The 21,036-nt window shown below is 43.9% G+C and overlaps 2 protein-coding genes across 4 annotated transcripts; both read left to right on the top strand.

Moving 5' to 3' along the window:
* The first annotated feature begins 1,846 nt into the window (after nucleotides 1-1,846).
* Nucleotides 1,847-15,484, top strand: rbm25a (RNA binding motif protein 25a). Of its 3 annotated transcripts, none has more exons than XM_069711543.1 (18): nucleotides 1,847-2,013; nucleotides 2,257-2,400; nucleotides 3,477-3,526; nucleotides 3,635-3,799; nucleotides 3,919-3,976; nucleotides 4,167-4,327; nucleotides 4,417-4,605; nucleotides 4,711-4,794; nucleotides 8,360-8,634; nucleotides 11,360-11,471; nucleotides 11,593-11,682; nucleotides 11,785-11,858; nucleotides 11,936-12,086; nucleotides 13,240-13,753; nucleotides 13,858-14,162; nucleotides 14,256-14,354; nucleotides 14,480-14,527; nucleotides 15,022-15,484. In XM_069711543.1, exons 2-18 carry the CDS (start codon nucleotides 2,295-2,297, stop codon nucleotides 15,112-15,114), a joined length of 2,574 nt encoding a protein of 857 aa, XP_069567644.1. In that variant the 5' UTR covers nucleotides 1,847-2,013; nucleotides 2,257-2,294; the 3' UTR covers nucleotides 15,115-15,484. The 3 variants fall into 3 exon arrangements, with proteins under 3 accessions (XP_069567644.1, XP_069567645.1, XP_069567643.1); XM_069711544.1 differs by having other exon boundaries at nucleotides 1,848-2,013; nucleotides 2,277-2,400; nucleotides 4,714-4,794; XM_069711542.1 differs by having other exon boundaries at nucleotides 1,848-2,013; nucleotides 2,277-2,400.
* Nucleotides 15,485-16,029: 545 nt separating this feature from the next.
* slc39a9 (solute carrier family 39 member 9) lies at nucleotides 16,030-20,522 on the top strand. Its single transcript, XM_069711667.1, has 7 exons — nucleotides 16,030-16,557; nucleotides 16,738-16,846; nucleotides 17,702-17,920; nucleotides 18,207-18,275; nucleotides 18,535-18,620; nucleotides 19,021-19,155; nucleotides 19,498-20,522. The coding sequence occupies exons 1-7, from the start codon at nucleotides 16,462-16,464 to the stop codon at nucleotides 19,729-19,731; spliced, it is 948 nt and encodes a 315-aa protein (XP_069567768.1). The 5' UTR covers nucleotides 16,030-16,461; the 3' UTR covers nucleotides 19,732-20,522.
* Nucleotides 20,523-21,036: the final 514 nt, after the last annotated feature.

The following is a 21,036-nucleotide window of genomic DNA, read 5'->3' as shown; positions in this document are numbered from 1 at the left end:
GTTTGCTTATTTTTTTCTTTAAGCAATGGCTTTTTTCTGGCCACTCTTCCGTAAAGCCCAGCTCTGTGGAGTGTACGGCTTAAAGTGGTCCTATGGACAGAAACTCCAATCTCCGCTGTGGAGCTTTGCAGCTCCTTCAGGGTTATCTTTGGTCGCTTTGTTGCCTCTCTGATTAATGCCCTCCTTGCCTGGTCCGTGAGTTTTGGTGGGCGGCCCTCTCTTGCCAGGTTTGTTGTGGTGCCATATTCTTTCCATTTTTTAATAATGGTTTTAATGGTGCTCCGTGGGATGTTCAAAGTTTTGGATATTTTTTTATAACCCAACCCTGATCTGTACTTCTCCACAACTTTGTCCCTGACCTGTTTGGAGAGCTCCTTGGTCTTCATGGTGCCGCTTGCTTGGTGGTGCCCCTTGCTTAGTGGTGTTGTAGACTCTGGGGCCTTTCAGAACAGGTGTATATATATACTGAGATCATGTGACACTTAGATTGCACACAGGTGGACTTTATTTAACTAAGTACGTGACTTCCGAAGGTAATTGGTTACACCAGATCTTATTTAGAGGCTTAATAGCAAAGGGGGTGAATACATATGCACGCACCACTTTTCCGTTATTTATTTTTTAGAATTTTTTTTGAAACAAGTTATTTTTTTCATTTCACTTCACCAATTTGGACTATTTTGTGTATGTCCATTACATGAAATCCAAATAAAGATCAATTTTAATTCCAAGTTGTAAGGCAACAAAATAGGAAAAACGCCAAGGGGGGCCAATACTTTTGCAAGGCACTCTATCTATCTATCTATCTATCTATCTATCTATCTATCTATCTATCTATCTATCTATCTATCTATCTATCTATCTATCTATCTATCTATCTATCTATCTATCTATCTATCTATCTATCTATCTATCTATTTTATGTGATTATTTTAGGTTTATTCTAAAGATGATTTTTAAACCTACATTAAATAGACTAATCAGACACATAACATTGGCTGTTAACCCACATTTATAGAGCATAAAATAGTTTTTTTTTTTCCTGACGTAATTGTCGTGCAGTCTGGACACATCTGGGGGTCATTTCGTTACAACATAAAGACATTTGGCGCCACCAAGCGTCTGAAAATGAAGAGAAAATAGAATTTGCTGGGTAATAGCGGGCTCTCCAAACCCTGAGTGTATCTTGTCAGGCAAAACTTCTTCCTCTACACGTGCACTAACCTGCATCTCTGCATCTAAAAACTGGATATGGCTGGTTTTTTTTTGCATATCTCCAAGGCATACTGTGTATTTAAACACCTTCGAGAAAGTCATTCGTTTTAATTTATTCCATTATGATAGACTCAGCTCGGTCCTCTTTTGTAACAATAAATACGCTATTGTTTTGTTATTCTACTGTTACCTGACAATGCTTTTGCATGCTGCTGTAACGAAAAAAGTGTACCCTTGTGAGATCAATAAAGTATATCTATCTATCTATCTATCTATCTATCTATCTATCTATCTATCTATCTATCTATCTATCTATCTATCTATCTATCTATCTATCTATCATTGGTATTTATTTTTAAATTTAAGGTTATTTTTTTAACCTTAAAATGTATTTATCCCTCCTTTTTCCTCAATATATTCTCCTCAGTGATTAAAAACATGGATTAAAGAGGACATTTTGCCCTCTTTCAGTCCTACAAAGATGATTTGGTTCGGCTCAAAAACCGATAGGATTTGTCCACCTAGGAGACAAACTGAGGGCAGAAAGTGCCCACAATGAGGCGCGGGTTCTTGCCTGAAAGCCCAAATTTAGGGCTTTAAAGACCGAATAGAGCAGTGCTATCCCATGATTCATTGCGAAAAGAATAGGTCCAGTTATTTGTATCCATAGGGAGCCTTGTTGCCCGCCGGTGATCATTATAATCGTTACGTTTTTCTGTCCACTGTATTTAATGGGCTTTTATCTGGATAACTCTTAGTATTGTCAGGCACTGGTTTTTATTTCTCACTTGACTGCAGGTGAGTAAACATTAGCCTGACCGCTGCTGCTAATGTCAACTAGCAAGGCCACAGAGTAAACGTTAGCTAGCTTTAGCTAATTTAGCTAATGAACGTTGCTAACTTCTGTCCCACTTCCTGATTTAAACACGTTAGCTGACCGGTGTGCTGCCTCTGTTAAACAACAACACTATGATGGACTCGCTTACTATATCCAGCCGTGTCTAAACTCGTAAACTGTGCCTCTTTTGGTGTCGTTTTAAGCACCCTTTTCTCCTCTCCAGGTCTCGGTGTTCTTCAGGATGTCGTACCCTCCTCCGCTCAACCGCCAGCAGATCGGCATCCCGCAGCTACCTCCCCGCATCCCCCCTCCACAGTTCGGCGGCTTCGCCTCGGCTGTCCCCCCAGGTACTCAGCAGCCCGGTGGGCGCGTCGGCAGAGACAATAGTGTGTGTTTGTGAGGCAGCCTGGAGGTCATAATACCTGAAGGCACAGTTGAATGTCAACAACTCTGTTAGTTTGAAAGTCATTTTGATTTGCTGTCGGACTGAAACACTGCTTATTATCTCTGAAAATGATCGTAGGAAAGGTTACTCTCAGGAAACAAACCACAAAATGGGTCAATATGCTAATAACGGTCACATCTGTACCTGGAACCGGTGTCCAGCGTGGGTTAGTCTCTGGTCATGACCCTTCAGGAAAGATTTGGGTGATAATCAGTATTCAAGTCCTTTACTTTAATAAAAGTACTGAAATCAGACTGGAAGTCTGCATTCAAAACCTGAAGTAAAAGTATGAAAGTATTTTCAACAAAATGTAAATACTTGCTGTCAGTGCTTTACTGTTAAATAGGATGTTTTTTGATTCATATTACTGCTGTAGTTATTTCATGTTGTGCTGATTTGAACTTCTAGATGTCCTCTTAGTTAGTTTAATCTACAATAATGCATCATATTCTATTAGTGCATTATATGTTTTATAATTTCTGTTCTGTATGACCTTTAAAATGTCAACAAGCTCATAAAAACAACCATGTGATGATTTCCATGTGATACCAGACTAAATAGTTTATTCAGATTTCCTCAGGTCGTTAAGTAAGATTTAATCCTCCAGTTTATCATAAAAACAAATCAAATTTTAAATGCACCAAATGTGGAGATTTTCACTGGACAGGAGGGGTATGAATGACTATAATTTATTTACTTAATGTTTTTTTTTTTTTTTTTAGACAAGTATGTTGCATTGACCACAGCATTCATAGCCTTCAGCTAATTTGCAATAATTATGTTAATACACTTTATTTTTTATAGCACCTTTCCTACAAGAATTGCAGCTCAAAGTGTTTTTACAGCAAGAAAATGATATGCAGTGTTTCACATAAAAACACATATAAAGGAACAGGATATTCAAACACAGACTAATCATGATAACATCAGTGTCTGTGTCTGTATGACTTCCCACATGGTTGTTTTTTTCCTTTTCAGGTACTCCCATGATCCCGGTTCACATGGGTGTCGTGACCCCCGCGCCCACAGTGAGTTTGAAACAGGACTTCCTGCTGCATGACGACTGAAGCATCATCTGTTCTGATAAAATGCAGGGATTTGTTGTGACGGTTCAATACCTAAAATTTGTGCTGCAGGTTCTGGTCCCGACCGCTGTGACTTTAGCACAGAAGCCGATGACTCTGAAGAAGGAGCCCAGCATCAGAGCCAAGGACATGGATGATGGCGGTCCCACCACCACCGTGTTCGTAGGGAACATCTCTGAGAAGGCGTCCGACATGTTAGTCAGACAGCTTCTAGCCGTGAGTTGAAATAAGGAACAAAACGAGTCCAACAGTTGGCTTTGAATGTTGCAGGGAGACGGTGTGCAGGTGTGATCATTGATTCATCTTTAACATCTTTCTGTCCTCTTTCAACACAGAAATGTGGAATTGTTCTCAGCTGGAAAAGGGTCCAAGGTGCTTCTGGGAAACTTCAAGGTAAGGTGTCACATTTAAACAACACCGCTGCAAAGTTATTTTAATTCTGCTAAATAGTATTTAGCCTTTTTCTCCATGTTCATAACTTAAGTTTTTGCTCATTGTTCAGATTTTACTGCAGTTTTCAGGTATTTTTCTTTGAGTTCAAACACGTAAAACTAACTTTATGTCTGCTCTCGACTCCTGGAAGCTTTCGGTTTCTGTGAGTATAAAGAACCTGAATCGACGCTGCGAGCCCTCAGACTTCTGCACGAGTTGCTGCTCGGTGACAAGAAGCTGCTGGTGAAGGTCGATGCCAAGACGAAGGCCCAGCTGGACGAGTGGAAGGCCAAGAAGAGGAGCGCCAACGGGGTACGCTGCTCAGCTCAGGAGCGAAACGTGGAATATTTCTGGTATTCTGTAATCGGATTTATAAATTTGTGTCTGGTGTGAACGTACAGGGAACCAGTGGCGGGTCCCAAAACGAAGATGAGGAGGACGTGCTGGATGAAGAAACCCTGCGGCGGGACCAGGTGGTGAAGGGGGCGATAGACGTCCTCATCCGAGAGTATGCTAGTGAGCTGAATGCTCCGTCGCAGGATCCTGACAGTCAGCCTCGCAACAAGAAGCGCAAAGAGAAGAAAGAGGAGGTGAGTGTTTTTCTTCTTCTGTGTGTTCGGATCATTTCTCATAAGCTCTGAGTACTTAGTGTGTTTTTTTTTGTTTCCTGTCTTTCTTTCTCCCCTTCGCGTAAGGAGGATATCAACGCTATGGAGATGGAGGACGACAAGAGAGACCTGATTTCCAGAGAGATCAGTAAATTCCGCGACACACACAAGGTAACGTATCAAACTGCTGCTGTCACTCTGTACGTTAGTTTTTCAGGAAGAAATCCTCAACAAATGGATCTGCAGCTTAGATAAAATATGGAGATAACCCCTCCTGAAGTCAGTTAAACATTAAATAACTTCAATCAGTAAAGCAGTTGATGTTGATTTAAAGATATTATATGATATTAAAGATGTTGAATATTCATGGTTCGCTCTGTCAGTGTTTCCAGACTGATTTGAGACTCTGCAGAAGCTAAACTGATCTCACAGGGTGCATGGACACGATGTTAAATTCCAACTAAAGCTAATCTATTGATTAAACCCCACCAATATGGTAGAGTTCATTTGGTGACTAGAGCAAGATGAATCTCAGACTCTCAGCTTTGGAAAAAGTTGCGAGGATAGGATGTAAGTATGAGCTTTTATTTCTTCTCTACTCATGCCGGGCGCTTCCTGCTGGAGGGTCTGCAGGGGGGCAGCTGGCTCTCCGTTTATTCACACGTGGACAAAGTGGGGATATAAACTGGGACGGGCGAACAGCCAGTGGTTTTCTAAGTGTACTGTGTTGGAGCTCAGTGAACCTCTGCAGGCCCTCAGGTATTAAGTTGTGTGTGCAGAACACAGAGACTGACTGAGCCTAACCACTGCAGTAGTTTGAACTGCAGCCTGTAGTGTTAAAGCAGGGAGCGCCCCCCCACAGCACGCTGACGTCTGAAGACTCACGAGGTTAGTGCACATCTGTGTCTCCTTTATTTTCAAACTTTTCCTTCTTCTGTCTTCTGTCATTGTGACTCCGCCCCCTTTGATTAAACACAGAGAACAAGGAAATAGGTTAAATGTGCAGTATGAGAGGGTAGCGTGTATGAATCATTTATCAAAATCTGTCAAATGTGGCGTGTTAAACAACTTCCAATAGTTTTCATTCAACCGTGACAGCATGTGAAATGCTGATTTACTTGTTTTTCTAAGGAGTATATTTCAAACTAGCCACTAAATAATTCTCATAAAAAAGAGGTAAGTTGTAGGTTGGTCCGTTATTTAATTGACAGTTTGGAAAATGTGAAAGACGTCCGTTTGGACTGGAGGTAAAGATGCTAACATGGTGTCGATGTTCTAGTGAAATCACAGCGTTTAACTCCACTCTTCATCCTTTCCTACTTTTTATTTTGTGTTTAGCTGTCAGACCTACATTTCCAACACTTCTCTCTTCACACACTGTAAACCATTTAAAGATGAGCAGCTCTGACTAGCAGCTCTGACAGGAGGCTGTTTGAACTGTGGGTCTGACTGTGAAAGGGTTTTTATATATTTGGGTCGGAGAGACGCCAGAAGATGACCGACAGGTAAGACTGCTTCACTCATTTCTTTGTTGATGTTGGTGTCATGTGTGTGGACGGACATTAATCAGATAAAAGTGATCCACAGGTGTCATTTGGACGTTTCTTTGACTCGACCTGCTTTTCCTCCCACTCGTAGCCTGTAGGATGTGTAGTGGCAGAGAAGTGCTGAAACCATAGTCCGGCACCTGTAAGTCTCACACCTGTAGCGCCACTACGGTCTGTAGAATTTTTTTAATTTTTTTTTGTCATCCAGTGAGAATGTAGGCAAATGTTCCAGATGGAAATATGGATATTTATTTTACTCATAATAACCAATCAATCAGGAGGGTCATTGTTCTTGTGGTTCTTGTGGAGTTTTTAGTGCAAAAATGATCTAAAAATATAAATCAGGGTTCCCACTGAATTATCCTGGAGTTATGCACAGTCTCTTCCTGACATTAAAGTCAGAGGATTGGATCATTTTTCCTGGAACATCCTGGAGTTTATTTTAAATGGGATAAAAATATTCTCCCTGTAGTATTTTTCTATCTGCTGTTACTGAACTTGTTTCCTGAGTAGTTTTATCTCCTTCAGCTCATCAACAATCACTTCAGTCAACAGGATTCCCACTCTGAGTCAAACTCTTGACTTTTACTGATAAAAAAGTAGAATTTAATGTCCTATAATTAACATTATTGCATTATTTTATTCCCAGTAGTTTGTGAGCTTTATTTACTAGTTCACAACGTTTTCAGAACAAAACTTCACTTTTTTTTTTTTAAACACCAAAGTGATGAAAATATTTTTCTTAAATGGACCACGATGGACCAGTGAATGTGGTCGGGCTGCCCTGCCTAAAGCTTTTCCTCTGTTGGCATGGTAACTAAGGGCTCCCTCTCCCACAGTTTTAATACATCAACAGCAGTTTTACAGACTTTACGGCGGGCTTTTCTGTTGCCTGTACTACATTTTTAGTTTCTATTTATCAAACTTTGATATTTTCCATGCAGTATTTTTGATATGCCCCCATCGCTGCTCTGCTGCAGCCCAGCCCAGGAGGAGCTTTAGGCAGCCCGACCACATTCACTCATTCTGGTCCATTTAAGAAGAGGTATTTTCATCAGTTTGTTGTTTTGTCCTGGAAAAGCTGTGAACTAGTAAATAAATCTCACACACTGCTGGGAATAAAATCATGTAAAAATGTTCATTTATATTTCAGGAAATTATAATTTTATAAATTATGATCAGAGAATTTGACTCTTGAGTGGGAATCCTGGTGACTGTAAAACAAGCCTCCCTGCAGTATGGTGTCGTCTCTGCCGCTCGGCTGAACTCCCTCAGTGCTGCAGGGATCACTTGCTCTGCAGTCTGGACGCTGCCTCGCTGCGTCTCGGATGACCACAGCTGCAGCTGATTATGAAATTGACTTAGTCGGGCTGTTTGCCGCGTTAAGCTCCGTCTTGTTTTAATCCACTTGGCGCTCATAGGTAGGAATAAACCGGAGCGTTATAGCGCGGTGATCTCGAGTGTACAGTCAGGTCTCGGTGAACTCTCTGAACCGAAGCTTCACCGCTGATGCGGCAGATACTTTACCGTTAAGTGCTCTGAGTGGGTTTGGAGCCTCTTTCCAATCAAATCCTATCACTGAGTGCACTGAGTGCAGTTTTAGATTCATGCATACGCGTGTGGCCGTGATGTCAAACATAATGCATTTTAACCTGTAGCCCCTCCTGAGTGGTGTCACATCTGTCACTTCTGCGCTCACGCACACAAAGACATCGATTTGAAAACCCTTGTTTGCCCCGCAGCAGTTTTTTATTGGAACGGCCTCCGATTACATCAGAGTATAATCTGAGCTCATCATGGATCTCCCAGTCAGCGCAGAGGATGAGCTGACCTGTTATGTGTGAAAAAGATGAAGAGGAGCAGGCAGAGATTTGACCTCTCTGCACAACTGTCAGCGTTTACAACTGGAAAGTGTTGCGCTTTCTTTGTAGTGGATGTTTTAACTTCTCATAAACCCTGAAGTGAGCAGTGTGAACATTAAACCTGCAGCAGGGCAAGGAAGACTTCCTGTCTCCGTGGTAGTGTGTGAGCATGTATGACACAGAGAGTCTACATCACTTTACAGTTTCATGTCCTGGTAACCTGTTTTTATTTCTTATGTATTTTAGATTGATGATCTTCTTTTTTGCACCTAGTAACTCGGGCTCCCCCTTTCCCCCCCCTTCCCCCTCCCCGTTGGGCTCCTGCAGAAACTGGAGGAGGAAAAAGGAAAGAAAGAGAAGGAGCGTCTGGAGCTGGAGAGGGAGAGGAGGGAGAGGGACAAGGAGCGGGAACGCGAGAGGGAGCGCCGTGACCGCGAGAAGGAGAAGGAGAGGGAGAGGGAGAGGGACAAGGAGCGGGAGAGGGACCGGGATCGAGACCGGGAACGGGAGAGGGAGAGGGAGCGCGAGAGGACGAAGGAGCGTGAGAGGGAGAGGGAGCGCGAGAGGAGTCGAGACGCCAGCGAAGATCGCAGCAGGTCGAGGTCAGTGGGAGGTCAGAGGTGTCAGACCTGGTGCTCAGTTTCACCTTAAACATTCGGCGTGTTTTGTGATTGTTGCGATCAAAAATGTTTGATTTTTAAGCTCAATCAAACAACTACCTGTAACATCTACTGACTTCCTGTGATAATAATCCTGCTCCACATCACAGAAATATCTGACCTGTACTCTGTTTTTCTTTCTGTTTTGGGGCTCAAAGTGATAAAAAAGTGTCTAAAAGTGACGCATCTTTCCAGAACAGACAGTCTGTGACTAATATTGAACACAAAGACTTCATCTGCTGTCAAAATAGGGGCTTTATATCACATCCATTCAACACTAAAACAAAGTTCAGTCTCTTACAGCTGGAAGTGTGGAGAAAAGTCATTGAACATATTCCTCATTCCCATCATGAGACCACATTTCCCACAAACCCCGTCACTTCCTGTTGTTGCAGTTTGCTAGCAGCGGTTTGTTTTGATGGTGAGAGGAGAGGGGGCGGAGCCTCAGTGGTTGGAAACAAACACTTAGTTTTGGTGATAAAGTCTGTTTTATTTTGAAAGGAGGACTTTATGATGTAATTCTTTTCAGCAGAGCTTCTGCACAATTCCCAGCTAATATTACAGAGATTTTGTTAATTACTGTGACTGCATGATTAAGATTTCCTGGAGGGACTGGATATTATGGTCTGGCGCATAAACCACTACACTGACAGGCCTAAAGGGATGAAGATTGCAGCTGCACACTTTTGCTATTTAGATAAAACTTCCAAATACAGTGGTGTGAAAAAGTGTTTGCCCCCTTCCTGATTTCCAATTTTTGTGCATGTCTGTCACACTTAAATGTTTCAGATCATCAAACAAATTTAAATATTAGTCAAAGATAACACAAGTAAACACAAAATGCAGTTTTTAAATGAAGGTTTTTATTATTAAGGGAGAAAAGAAATCCAAACCCACATGGCCCTGTGTGAAAAAGTGTTTGCCCCCTCCTGTTAAAACATAACTTAACTGTGGTTTATCACACCTAGCCACACCCAGGCCTGATTATTGCCACACCTGTTTTCAATCAAGAAATCACTTAAATAGGACCTGCCTGACAAAGTGAAGTTGACCAAAAGATCCCCAAAAGCTAGACATCATGCCGAGATCCAAAGAAATTCAGGAACAAATGAGAAAGAAAGTAATTGAGATCTATCAGTCTGGAAAAGGTTATAAAGCCATTTCTAAAGCTTTGGGACTCCAGCGAACCACAGTGAGAGCCATTATCCACAAATGGAGAAAACATGGAACAGTGGTGAACCTTCCCGGGAGTGGCCGGCCGACTAAAATTACCCCGAGAGCGCAGCGACGACTCATCCGAGAGGTCACAAAAGACCCCACAACAACATCCAAAGAACTGCAGGCCTCACTTGCCTCAGTTAAGGTCAGTGTTCATGACTCCACCATAAGAAAGAGACTTGGCAAAAATGGCCTGCATGGCAGAGTTCCAAGACGAAAACCACCGCTGAGCAAAAAGAACATTAAGGCTCGTCTCATTTTTGCCAGAAAACATCTTGATGATCCTCAAGACTTTTGGGAAAATACTCTGTGGACTGACGAGACAAAAGTTGAACTTTTTGGAAGGTGTGTGTCCCATTACATCTGGCGTAAAAGTAACACCGCATTTCAGAAAAAGAACATCATACCAACAGTAAAATATGGTGGTGGTAGTGTGATGGTCTGGGGCTGTTTTGCTGCTTCAGGACCTGGAAGACTTGCTGTGATAAATGGAACCATGAATTCTACTGTCTACCAAAAAGTCCTGAAGGAGAATGTCCGGCCATCTGTTCGTGACCTCAAGCTGAAGCCAACTTGGGTTCTGCAGCAGGACAATGATCCAAAACACCAGCAAGTCCACCTCTGAATGGCTGAAGAAAAACAAAATGAAGACTTTGGAGTGGCCTAGTCAAAGTCCTGACCTGAATCCTATTGAGATGCTGTGGCATGACCTTAAAAAGGCGGTTCGTGCTGGAAAACCCTCCAATGTGGCTGAATTACAACAACTCTGCAAAGATGAGTGGGCCAAAATTCCTCCACAGCTGTAAAAGACTCATTGCAAGTTATCGCAAACGCTTGATTGCAGTTGTTGCTGCTAAGGGTGGCCCAACCAGTTATTAGGTTTAGGGGGCAAACACTTTTTCACACAAGGCCATGTGGGTTTTGATTTTTTTTTTCTCCCTTAATAATAAAAACCTTCATTTAAAAACTGCATTTTGTGTTCACTTGTTATCTTTAACTAATATTTAAATTTGTTTGATGATCTGAAACATTTAAGTGTGACAAACATGCAAAAAAAAAAAGAAATCAGGAAGGAGACAAACACTTTTTCACACCACTGTATGTGTCGGTCCACATTTAACTCTGCATCCTTCTACAGCTTTGGGACTTGACATCTGGTAGGAGGTTAATTAATTGTTAACATTTACCAGCATGGCTTCTGCTTTTAATGAAGCAACCCTGCTGACATAAACAAGGAGGAAGAACATGAGGAAGACCTTTTGGGATAATGCAAAACAATTCAGCAGAACCATACGGCCTCTGAAATGACTGTGCGGTTTAATCAGCTTACCTCTGATGCGGTCTTTACAAAATATGATGATGATTGTGATTCTTTGTAGGGAAACAAAACAAAAAAGTGCAAGAAGTTCTTGAGTCTTCATTGTTCATGTGATCTTTCTTTCTTCTGCAGAGAGCGGACCAGAGAGGAAAAAAAGCGAGATCTGGAGGAAGATGAGGAGGACGTGTACGAGCGGCGAAGACTCGAGAGGCGGCTTCGAGACAAGGAGGCGGCTTACCAAGAAGTATGTTTATGATCTCTCCTGTTGTTATGAATTTGATTGATTTAGATGCGATTTGAGAGAAATGCACACAAACACGACTGTTGTTTGTTTGTGACTGCGATTTTTCTTTGTCTTCTTAAAGCGCCTGAAAAACTGGGAGATCCGCGAGAGGAAGAAGTCTCGCGACTACAGCAAAGAAACGGAGCGCGACGACGAGCGGCGTCGGGAAACGGTAAAACAGGAGCGCAGTCCGGTCCGGGTGAAACCGGCTTTAGACCGTTTATAGTGTCACAAATGTGAAGGTGAAACACAAAATATTTCTGTTCACAATCAGATGAAAGAAGCCAAAAGACTGAAAGAATTCCTGGAAGACTACGACGACGACCGGGACGACCCCAAATACTACAGGTGATGGTCGTGAAGCATGTTTGGAGGTATGAGCTCGTCTCTTTTCTCCTCACTCACCGCTGCGTTCTTCCTCTCAGGGGCAGCGCTCTGCAGAAGAGGCTCCGTGACCGAGAGAAGGAGACGGAGCTGGACGAGCGGGACCGGAAGAGGGAGAAGGAGGAGCTGGAGGAGATCCGACAGAGGCTGCTCGCCGAGGGTCACCCCGACCCCGACGCCGAGCTGCAGAGGGTCAGTCCTCCTCCGTCCTCTTTCTCCTCAGACACTCTCTTTTAAACTCAGGAGATCGTTTATTCCAGGTGCAATTTGGGGGATTATTTTTTGTTTTAGAGCAGTGAACTCCAGTTTTTCTGTTTTCTCTCTTTTTGGTGTCCGATCTCTAGTCGTGCGTTCAGGCAGCTGGAAAGTTGGAACGTTTCCATTTGGGAAAATCTGACTTCCAAGTTTCACAAACACGCAACATGACCGACCCCAGAAAACACAACGTATTTCTGCTGTGAGAACAAAGAAAAGTGCGAAACAACCTCGTCAGGATCAGGATAAACCAACACGGAGGAGACATTGAGCTCAGGAAGTCAATATTATCTGTACAGCACATTTCTACACTTCTTCTTTTGTGCTGATTTTGAAGCAAGTTGCCAACAGTTCTTCCTTTCACCCTAAACGCTGCTTAAATTAAGTGACATCAAACCTCCCTCTCAAAGAAAGTGGCCACTTTCTGAGTGTGATATTCCCAGTTCGACGGTGTTTTCTCCCATTCGGAGGACAGAACTTTCCCACTTCCTAGTTGCTCATGAACGCACCATAAAGTCCAGAGAAGAGCAAAGATTCAAAAGGAGATGAAACTTGCAAGAGAAGTTGCAGCCAAGTGAACTAATATGTCTCGGGTCGACTCTAACCAGCTGACGGTGTCGCTACGACTCGGCTTATCAAGTCTCCAGCTGGCAGATTTAGAACGTGAGCCACGATAGTTTGTGTTTTTTTTTTCCCTGCTTATTAGAGGATAAGCACTCCGGAAAAGGATGGAAGAAGCTGATAAAACAGGGGAGAAGTCCTGTCTCAAGTTTGCAGAAGCGCCAATGGTCGGCTCCAAGTTCTTGACCTTCTCGTTTTTTTTAAGCAGCTGTTTGACTCTCACTGTCCTCATTCATGTTTTAAGACACTACATGTTTTATCCAGCTGTGAAAAGGCCTGAAAAGTCATCCGTTAAAACAAGTCTCTGAGATGTTCTACTGAGAGAAGCTGCAGGTTTCAACTCATCTCGTTGTGAATCTGTTAGTCTGAATGATGTATTTGTCGTCGTCATGATGATCATCATCATCATCTGAAACCACCGTCACCAGTTTCCCTGCTGTCGTTGTTCATTCGTCTTGTTTACCTGCAGATGGAGGAGGAGGCGGAGCGGAGACGACAGCCCCCCCTCAAACTGGAACCCGAGGAGGAGGTGATCCAGGAGAAGGCTCACCGGGACCGGGGTCGGGAGAAGAGAGGCTCATCAGGGAGGCCCACGGAGCCGACGCCTCGAGGCCTCCAGCAGCAGCAGCAGCAGCAGCAACAACAACAACAGCAGCAGCAACAGCTGCAGCAGCAACAGCAGCAACAGCTGCTGCAGCAGCAACAGCTGCAGCAGCTGCAGCAGCAGTCTGACGACGACGTGGAGGAAGGAGAGGAGGAATTCTTCCAGGACGGAGAGGACTCGCAGGAAGCCAAGCCGCTGCTCAAACCCATCATGAGACCAATCACCACCGCTCCCTCCGTGTCCTCCGCCAGCGGGAACGCGACTCCAAACTCTCCCATCAATGAATCTCCTTGCGGCATCATCATTCCGGGAGAGAACACGCCGGAGGTCCAACCTCCAGAGGAGCACCGGCCCAAGATCGGCCTCAGCCTCAAACTGGGTGAGTAGAGCGGGGAAGCGAAAGGCTGCGGGGGGAGGGGAGGGCGGGGATCTGCTGCTCTGTGTCCAAACAAACGGACGTTCCTGTTCGTCTTCCTGCTGCAGGAGCCACTAACAGCCCGAGTCAGCTGAACGTCGGGAAGAGGAAGAAGCTGGCGACGGTGGAGAGTGTGTTCAACAAGTTCGACGACGAGGAGGCCGACGAGCAGCCGCGCAAACGGAAACTGGTCCCGCTGGACTACGGCGACGACGACAAGAGTCTGGGGCTCGATGGGGCCGAAATATCCGGAGCCAAAGGCAACATCAACACGGAGGAGAAACGCAAGCACATAAAGAGCCTCATCGAGAAGATCCCCACGGCTCGGCCCGAGCTCTTCTCCTACCCTCTGGACTGGACCATGGTCGACTCGGTAACACAACCGCACACACTGTGATTCTTTTGATGACACACGAACATCATCAGCCTCGTGTTCTTCTGATCTTCTGATTGTTCCTATCTGCAGACTCTGATGGATCGCCGCATCAGGCCATGGATCAATAAGAAGATCATCGAGTACATCGGAGAGGAGGAGCCCACTCTGGTGGATTTTGTCTGTTCGAAGGTCAGTTTTTATAAAAACAAACTTTGACCATCCAAAACGGACTGGCCTCAAGTTTCAGACAATGTTCTGTGTTTTGATTTTGGTTGTTGGCTTACTGCTAACTGATTTTTTTCTTTGATATCCAGGTGATGGCACACAGCACCCCTCAGGGTATTCTGGATGATGTTGCTATGGTGCGTTGAAATGAATTCTGGATCACAAAGTCTGTTTTAAATGTGGTTATTTTGTGTGTGTGTGTGTGAGGAGTAAATAACAAAATATGAGGCTGGATCAAAAGTTCAGACTCTGATCCTGTTGTACGAGACGTGCACAGAGAAGGAGGAAGCTGTAAGCTTCACGAGGAAGTGCTCCAAGTGTCGTCTTTTCAGCACCCGAGGTCCACGCGTTGTTGTGACCGCTGTAACGTCACGGTGCAACAGAGATAGTCTCTGAACTTTTTCATCTACCGTGGTTAACGTTAACACGTACGTTAGCATTTAGCTCAAAATATCCCTGAGTGCAGTCTCGCACAGCAGCTAGCATTGGCTGGAGACTCGGTTATTTATTAATATGTCAGGTGATGCAGATTAAACCTGCTGCATGTCTTGTAAATAATTAAACATTTTACAGGTAAAAGGAGTCATTTAACAGATTTATTGAGCCGTTTCACATGAAGTTTTGTTTTTAGGTTCTGGATGAAGAAGCGGAAGTCTTCATAGTCAAAATGTGGAGGCTGTTGATTTACGAAACGGAAGCCAAGAAGATCGGACTGGCGAAATGAAGACCACGTATCTCTCCGACTGACTCCTTAAGCTCTCAGCGCTGCGGTTTTCCGGACCTGCAGACTGAACATGTGCCCATACGCCCCTCCATTCCATCAGCAAGGAGCTGCTGCCTTGTACGTGTGTATGTGTGTGTGCGTGCGTGCGTGTGTCTGTGAGAGGGAAGTCTGAGAAGGTTTGCACAAGCAATTCTGCATGATAAAACTTCGGTTGTATCTTTTTTTTTCTTCGTTTGATGCTGTTGAGGAAAAAAGACGGTTGCTCTTCACCATCCGTTCTCCAGTATGTTGGACACGTTCTGCTTGATTTACTGGTGTTGTGTGGAGGCACTGCTCCGTTGTGTGAACTAATAAATATGCTTTTTTTTTTTACAAAATACTGGCCATCTTTCTTAATTTTCTTGTACCATTATTCTTTATTTTTGTACTCAAAAAAATACTACTGTACTTTGTGTGTAATTACAACATATCAAAAACCTCTCTGAAATAATCAAACTTCTACATACTGATATGTTTAGTGCGATAAACATTTATTTTTGACAACTTGTTTAAAAATATTTTTCACTTCTAAACTGTGATGGTTTTATTAAAGGAAGTTTATTATCAATATTAGTAATAGTAAAATATCTGAACGTGTCATCCAGCCACGGAGAGAAGGAGCACTTATGAACAAGAGACTCGGCTAAAATAATTTGTTTTTGGAAAAAAAATTTTTAACTAAAATGAAAATAATTTAATATTGAAGTTTTACTTAAGCAGGAAAGAAGACTTTAGAAACTCAGTCTTTAAAATCTTTAGAAGAAGAAAAAAATAATAATAATTTCAAGGTGTAGCATTCAGAGCGATAACTTCCTGTCCACTCTGGCAGATACGTGGCAGGTTGGGTGCTTGAACTCTGACCCGGAAGTACTTCGGTCGGTTCCAAACAAGAGGATGTTCCGTTAGCTAGTTGGTTATGCGCGAACCCGGTCGGGAAGTTGCAATATTCATTTTGACAGCAGAGTGTGGGAGAAACGATGCGGGGTACCGGATGTTTGCACTGGGAAGTTTTACGAGCCGCGGTTGTTTATTTGTGAAGACAGAGTCGGGTGATTACGGAATCTAGTTAGCTTAGCTTAGCTAACGAGGCCAGAGGGCTGCAGCGTCTCTTGAGTGGTTAACGTGGATGTTTGGGAGGCAAACTGACCTTAGGACGGGACGTTTGTGAAACTAACAATTACGCTTCGGGGCATGCTGTCGTTGGACTCGACGAACACCAATACAAGTCCGTTTTAAAAGTCCACTGGGACGTTGGTTTTGATGGTTTTATTTTAGCTAGTAGATTAGCCGAAGAGGAAAAGTGCAGTCATGGACGACTTCAGCTCGATCAGCCTGCTGTCTCTGGCGATGCTGGTGGGGTGTTACGTGGCCGGGACGATACCTTTGGCAGTCAACTTTTCAGAGGTAAGTTTTGCACATCTTTGTAGAACTGTTTCCTGTTCAACTGCAGACAGTTAAAGTCCCCCCCCCCCCCCTCTCTGTTAGTGCCTTTTAATCACCACATCATCCTCTCTGTAATGTTATCAACTAAATCCACTGGGACTGTGTGGAGCTGAGCCTCTGTTGCCCCTCTTGTGTGTCCAGGAGAAGCTGAAGCTGATCACCGTGATGGGAGCAGGGCTGCTCTGTGGCACTGCTCTGGCTGTCATCATTCCTGAAGGGGTCCACGCGCTCTATGAAGAAATCCTCGAAGGTGAACACGAATCAAATATTTCCTGCTTCTAACATCTGACATGAATAATTGATGCTTTTCGTTGTCACACACAAAAAAAAGGAGCAATGCTGTTCACAGCTTTGCAAAGACCAAATCAATCATCGTCTTAGTTTGACCTGTTTTCATCGCTGTTTGTTTGTTTATTTATTTGTTTGTTTGTCAGCAGGATTACAGAAAAACAACCAATTTGATTTTCATTAAAATGGAGCAACAAAGGCCAGCGAAGAAGCCTTTAAACTCTGGAGCAGATCCAAATCACACACCTATTTAGTTTACAGTTGTATTGAATAATCATAAAAATATATGTCGGAGAGAAATCAACCCACAGGATACACTGGATCCAGAGAAGCTCCGGCTTCCAAAACAATTACTTGAATATTTTTACTGATTAATTCTGTCAGTCGACTAAATAAATGACAGATTTGTTCAGATTTCACTTCAGTTTAACAAATAATGAAACGATAAAACTTCTTTTCTTATGCAGCTTTTTTTTTTCTCCCTGTTTCATGTTGAATGAGCGGACTTTAATCACAGCCGGGCTGGTTTGAGGATCTTTACTGCACGTCTCTCATTTCCTGTCAGCTTCTTGGTGTAGTTAGATTTTTGTCAGCACTTCAGATTCTTTAACGCGTGCTGATAGTAAACATACATGCCACCGTTTGAATCCTGTTTAAACAGAGCAAAGTTCAGAGGATGATAAAGCAGCAGACATTCGTCTCTGTTACATAACAAACAGATGTTTGTTTTGTGATTGTTTACATATTAAGTGGATTTTCAAAAGTCTCCGCGCTTCATGTGCTTTAACGTGCCGTCCGTCTCCCGTCCTCTCCGCAGGCGGACACCACGGCCAGGTCGGTGTCGTTGAGGCGTCCGAGGTGAAGGGCGACTCTGAGGTGGTCCTCGGCGGCGGCGGCGGCGGCGGTGGCGGCGGCGGGAAACACGAGCACAGTCACGAGCAGCTCCACGCCTGCATCGGAGTGTCGCTGGTCCTGGGCTTCGTCTTCATGCTGCTGGTGGACCAGATCGGCAGCTCCCACGTTCACAACACCGAAGGTCAGAGTTCAACACGAGCAGCGGACTTATTCGGGGGGTGGAGGGGGTGGACGGACGTGGAGCTCAGTGACGGCAGCTTTTCATCTGCAAGAGATGCAAGAAAATGTGTTAGAGTTACACGCAAAACAGACGGCTCGCATCTGCAGGGATCTTTATGAGCAGCCAATGTTCTGCAAACTGTTCACGAAGTCCGTCGACGTGTGAGGCGACACATTTCTCTGTGCGGAGACGTTTTTCTGTCAGCATCACGTCACGTTTTATTTCTGTTTTGTTCCGTCTGCTTCAGATCCAGAGTCGGCGAGAGCCACCTCCTCAAAGATCACCACCACTCTGGGTCTGGTGGTCCACGCTGCAGGTACGTCTGGTCTCGCGTCTCCTCGTGTAGTGATGATGTAGTGATCATGAAATCGAATGATTTCATTGTCTTTTTCTGTCCGTTTTATGCCTCCATTATAGTAAACACCTCATTGTAGTTTTAATAATAAACCACACTGTCTTTAAACTACACGGAGTAAACTCGTATTAAGCATAAAACTGCTTGTTTAAATGTTGTCTTATTAATGATATTAATTAATATTAGAAGCAGCTGAGCTCTTTGTCTCTTCGGTCTGCAGCTGATGGCGTAGCGTTGGGAGCTGCTGCCTCCACCTCTCAGACCAGCGTTCAGCTCATCGTCTTCGTAGCCATCATGCTGCATAAGGTAATAAAACACCGTGAATTCATGTTTATATACATCTATTTGGATCGTTTAGCTTCGTGGGAAACATACCGTGTGTACAAATGATATTTTTTGAAGCAGCAGGAGAGCTGAAACGCGAGGAAATCATCCGTTTTGATTACTTATTGTCATTTTATGTAATTTTATTCTGTAAAAAAAGTCAAAAATGAACAGCAGCTTTTTCCTTTCTTGTTTGATTCAGGCTCTGAATGTTTGAGTTTTAGAGTTTGTCTGACATAAAAAAGACTTTTGGGGAAATTGCGAAAGGCAGTTCTCACTATTTTAGGACATTTCTTAGACAGAGTGAATAAGTGAGAAAAATAATTCAGGTTAGCTGCTGCGGTGAATGTGATCCGATCTCTGCGTCTGCTGTCGTCTTCAGGCCCCGGCAGCGTTCGGCCTCGTGTCCTTCCTGATGCACGCCGGCCTCGAGAGGAACCGCATCCGAAAACACCTGCTGGTCTTCGCCTTGGCGGCGCCCGTCCTCGCCATGCTCACATTTTTAGGCCTCAGTCAGGTAATTATTCTATTTTATAGATTAAATATGGATAATGACTTTCTTTTCTTTTTTTTTTTTTTTTTTTTTATTGAAATTGTGTGGAAATGTTTATCTCCACCATCAGTTACTTCAGGAAGTCAGAATATATCGTAAACGTTACGATGAATCCTTTTCATCATCACGTCTTTGGAGAAAGAATATGTTTTTTCCCCCGATATTTCTACTTTTTAAATGATATTTCGTTGTGTGTGTGAAGTGTGTTGGGATGGTGCTACACTTCAAAATGAAATAAATTAAAGTAAAGTAAATGATGCCTTGCAGAACCGGTTCTCATCTTGTTTGTGTTTGTCCTCCTCTCAGAGCAGTAAGGAGGCGCTCTCCGACATCAACGCCACCGGCGTCGCCATGCTCTTCTCCGCCGGCACCTTCCTCTACGTGGCCACCGTCCACGTCCTGCCGGAGGTCGGCGGTGGCGGCCACAGCCACGCCCCCTCCGGCGGGAACGGAGGGAAGGGACTGAGCAAGGTGGAGGTGGCAGCTCTGGTTCTGGGCTGCCTCATCCCTCTGGTTCTGTCGGTCGGTCACCACCATTAGACCCGCGGCTCAGGTCGGATCTCACGGCGGTGCGCGGGGGGACCGAGCTGGATTTAAATGTCTTATGTTGTCGTCTGCTGGTGGACCTCGTGGACTGGACCGGACCGGACCGGGGACTTGAAATCAGAGGTGTTGCCGTGACAACCAGGGCACGCAATGTCGTTTAATCTGCAGACGACCGACCGTAACAACAGCTGCTGTACGTTCGTTGTATTTTTTTTCTTGGTGGACCTTAGTAGCTCGGTTTGTTTAGATCGCCGGGGAGTTTCAGTGGATCGTCTCAGAGGACGCCCGCTGGTCTTTTACTAGATGACGGTTGCACAGTGAGATTTAGATCATCGTGATGTTATGAAAGCAGCGAAACAATTTTTTTTTTTTTATACACATATATATAATTGTACAGAGTGTAACTCTCTCAGCATCAATACGGACCGATTTAAAACAGATTTTTCGAAGTGCCATATTCGGAAGTTTGAGGCGGATCCTTGAACGTGTTCGTAAAATAATAGAAATAATCCCTCGTTATCATCCTCAACCAGCTCATCCCAACACGAACCGTCACTTTGATTTGTTTATGTCTCTTCTGTTTTGCCTGGAAAGTTGGAGTCATGGAGAATCAGTGTAAATCGGTGGTTGTTTAGAAGTGGAGGTTTTTTTTTTTTTTTTTTTTTTTTGGGCAGATCTTTTTAAGGGACCATCGGCTCCGGAGAGGAAAGACACTACACAGCTTTGTTTTGTTGTTGTTGCTTTTTAACGAGTCTCATACCTGAGCAATAATTATATATTAAAAAAATAAAAAAAAATAAAAAAAAAAAACCTGGAAGAGGGGCACACGTGTGCAGCGGAGACTTGTGAGTCTCTTGAACGCAGCCCCCCCCCCCGACCTCCCCTCTAAGTTGAGATGGAAACAGGCTCCTCCCTCTGCGACCCGTCTCTCACGAGGATGTAAATATGTAAACTACAGAACGACCTCTTCACTTGGCCGTCACGCTTTCTGCTCTCTCTCTCTCTCACATACTCTTTTTTTTTTTTTTTTTTTTTTTGAGTTTTCTGATGAACTGATCTTCAGACTTTTATGTACAAATTGAACAGTTTTCTTTCCACTTCTGTTTGACTGTGAGGGAAACGGGGAGGATGAGAAGCAGACCAGCAGCTGCACGACTCTTTTCTTCCTTTCTTTTTTTTTAATTTTTTTTTTTATGGGAAGCTGTTTGTGTGTTTAAACGGGGGAAACTCCTCCTTCCACTGCGTCGCTGGACAACCTGGGCAGCCTCGTTACGTGCCAGTTTATCTGTCCCTGCTGCG

This window comes from Brachyistius frenatus, unplaced genomic scaffold (genome assembly GCF_029030835.1).
Source record: "Brachyistius frenatus isolate BFR_SWC_R1_liver_20210118 unplaced genomic scaffold, ASM2903083v1 Contig_102, whole genome shotgun sequence".
NCBI classification, from domain to species: domain Eukaryota; kingdom Metazoa; phylum Chordata; class Actinopteri; family Embiotocidae; genus Brachyistius; species Brachyistius frenatus.
Note: the sequence above shows the minus strand (reverse complement) of the source record. Positions and strands in the feature narration are given on the sequence as shown.

Bases quoted from the DNA above. Each gene is read 5' to 3' on its own strand.
- rbm25a (XM_069711543.1), top strand. From the start codon at position 2,295: ATGTCGTACCCTCCTCCGCTCAACCGCCAGCAGATCGGCATCCCGCAG. The intron at 3,977-4,166 runs GTAAGGTGTCAC...GACTCCTGGAAG, and splicing joins TGCTTCTGGGAAACTTCAAG to CTTTCGGTTTCTGTGAGTAT. The intron at 12,087-13,239 runs GTCAGTCCTCCT...GTTTACCTGCAG, and splicing joins CCGACGCCGAGCTGCAGAGG to ATGGAGGAGGAGGCGGAGCG.
- slc39a9 (XM_069711667.1), top strand. From the start codon at position 16,462: ATGGACGACTTCAGCTCGATCAGCCTGCTGTCTCTGGCGATGCTGGTG. The intron at 16,847-17,701 runs GTGAACACGAAT...TCCTCTCCGCAG, and splicing joins CTATGAAGAAATCCTCGAAG to GCGGACACCACGGCCAGGTC. The intron at 19,156-19,497 runs GTAATTATTCTA...TCCTCCTCTCAG, and splicing joins CATTTTTAGGCCTCAGTCAG to AGCAGTAAGGAGGCGCTCTC.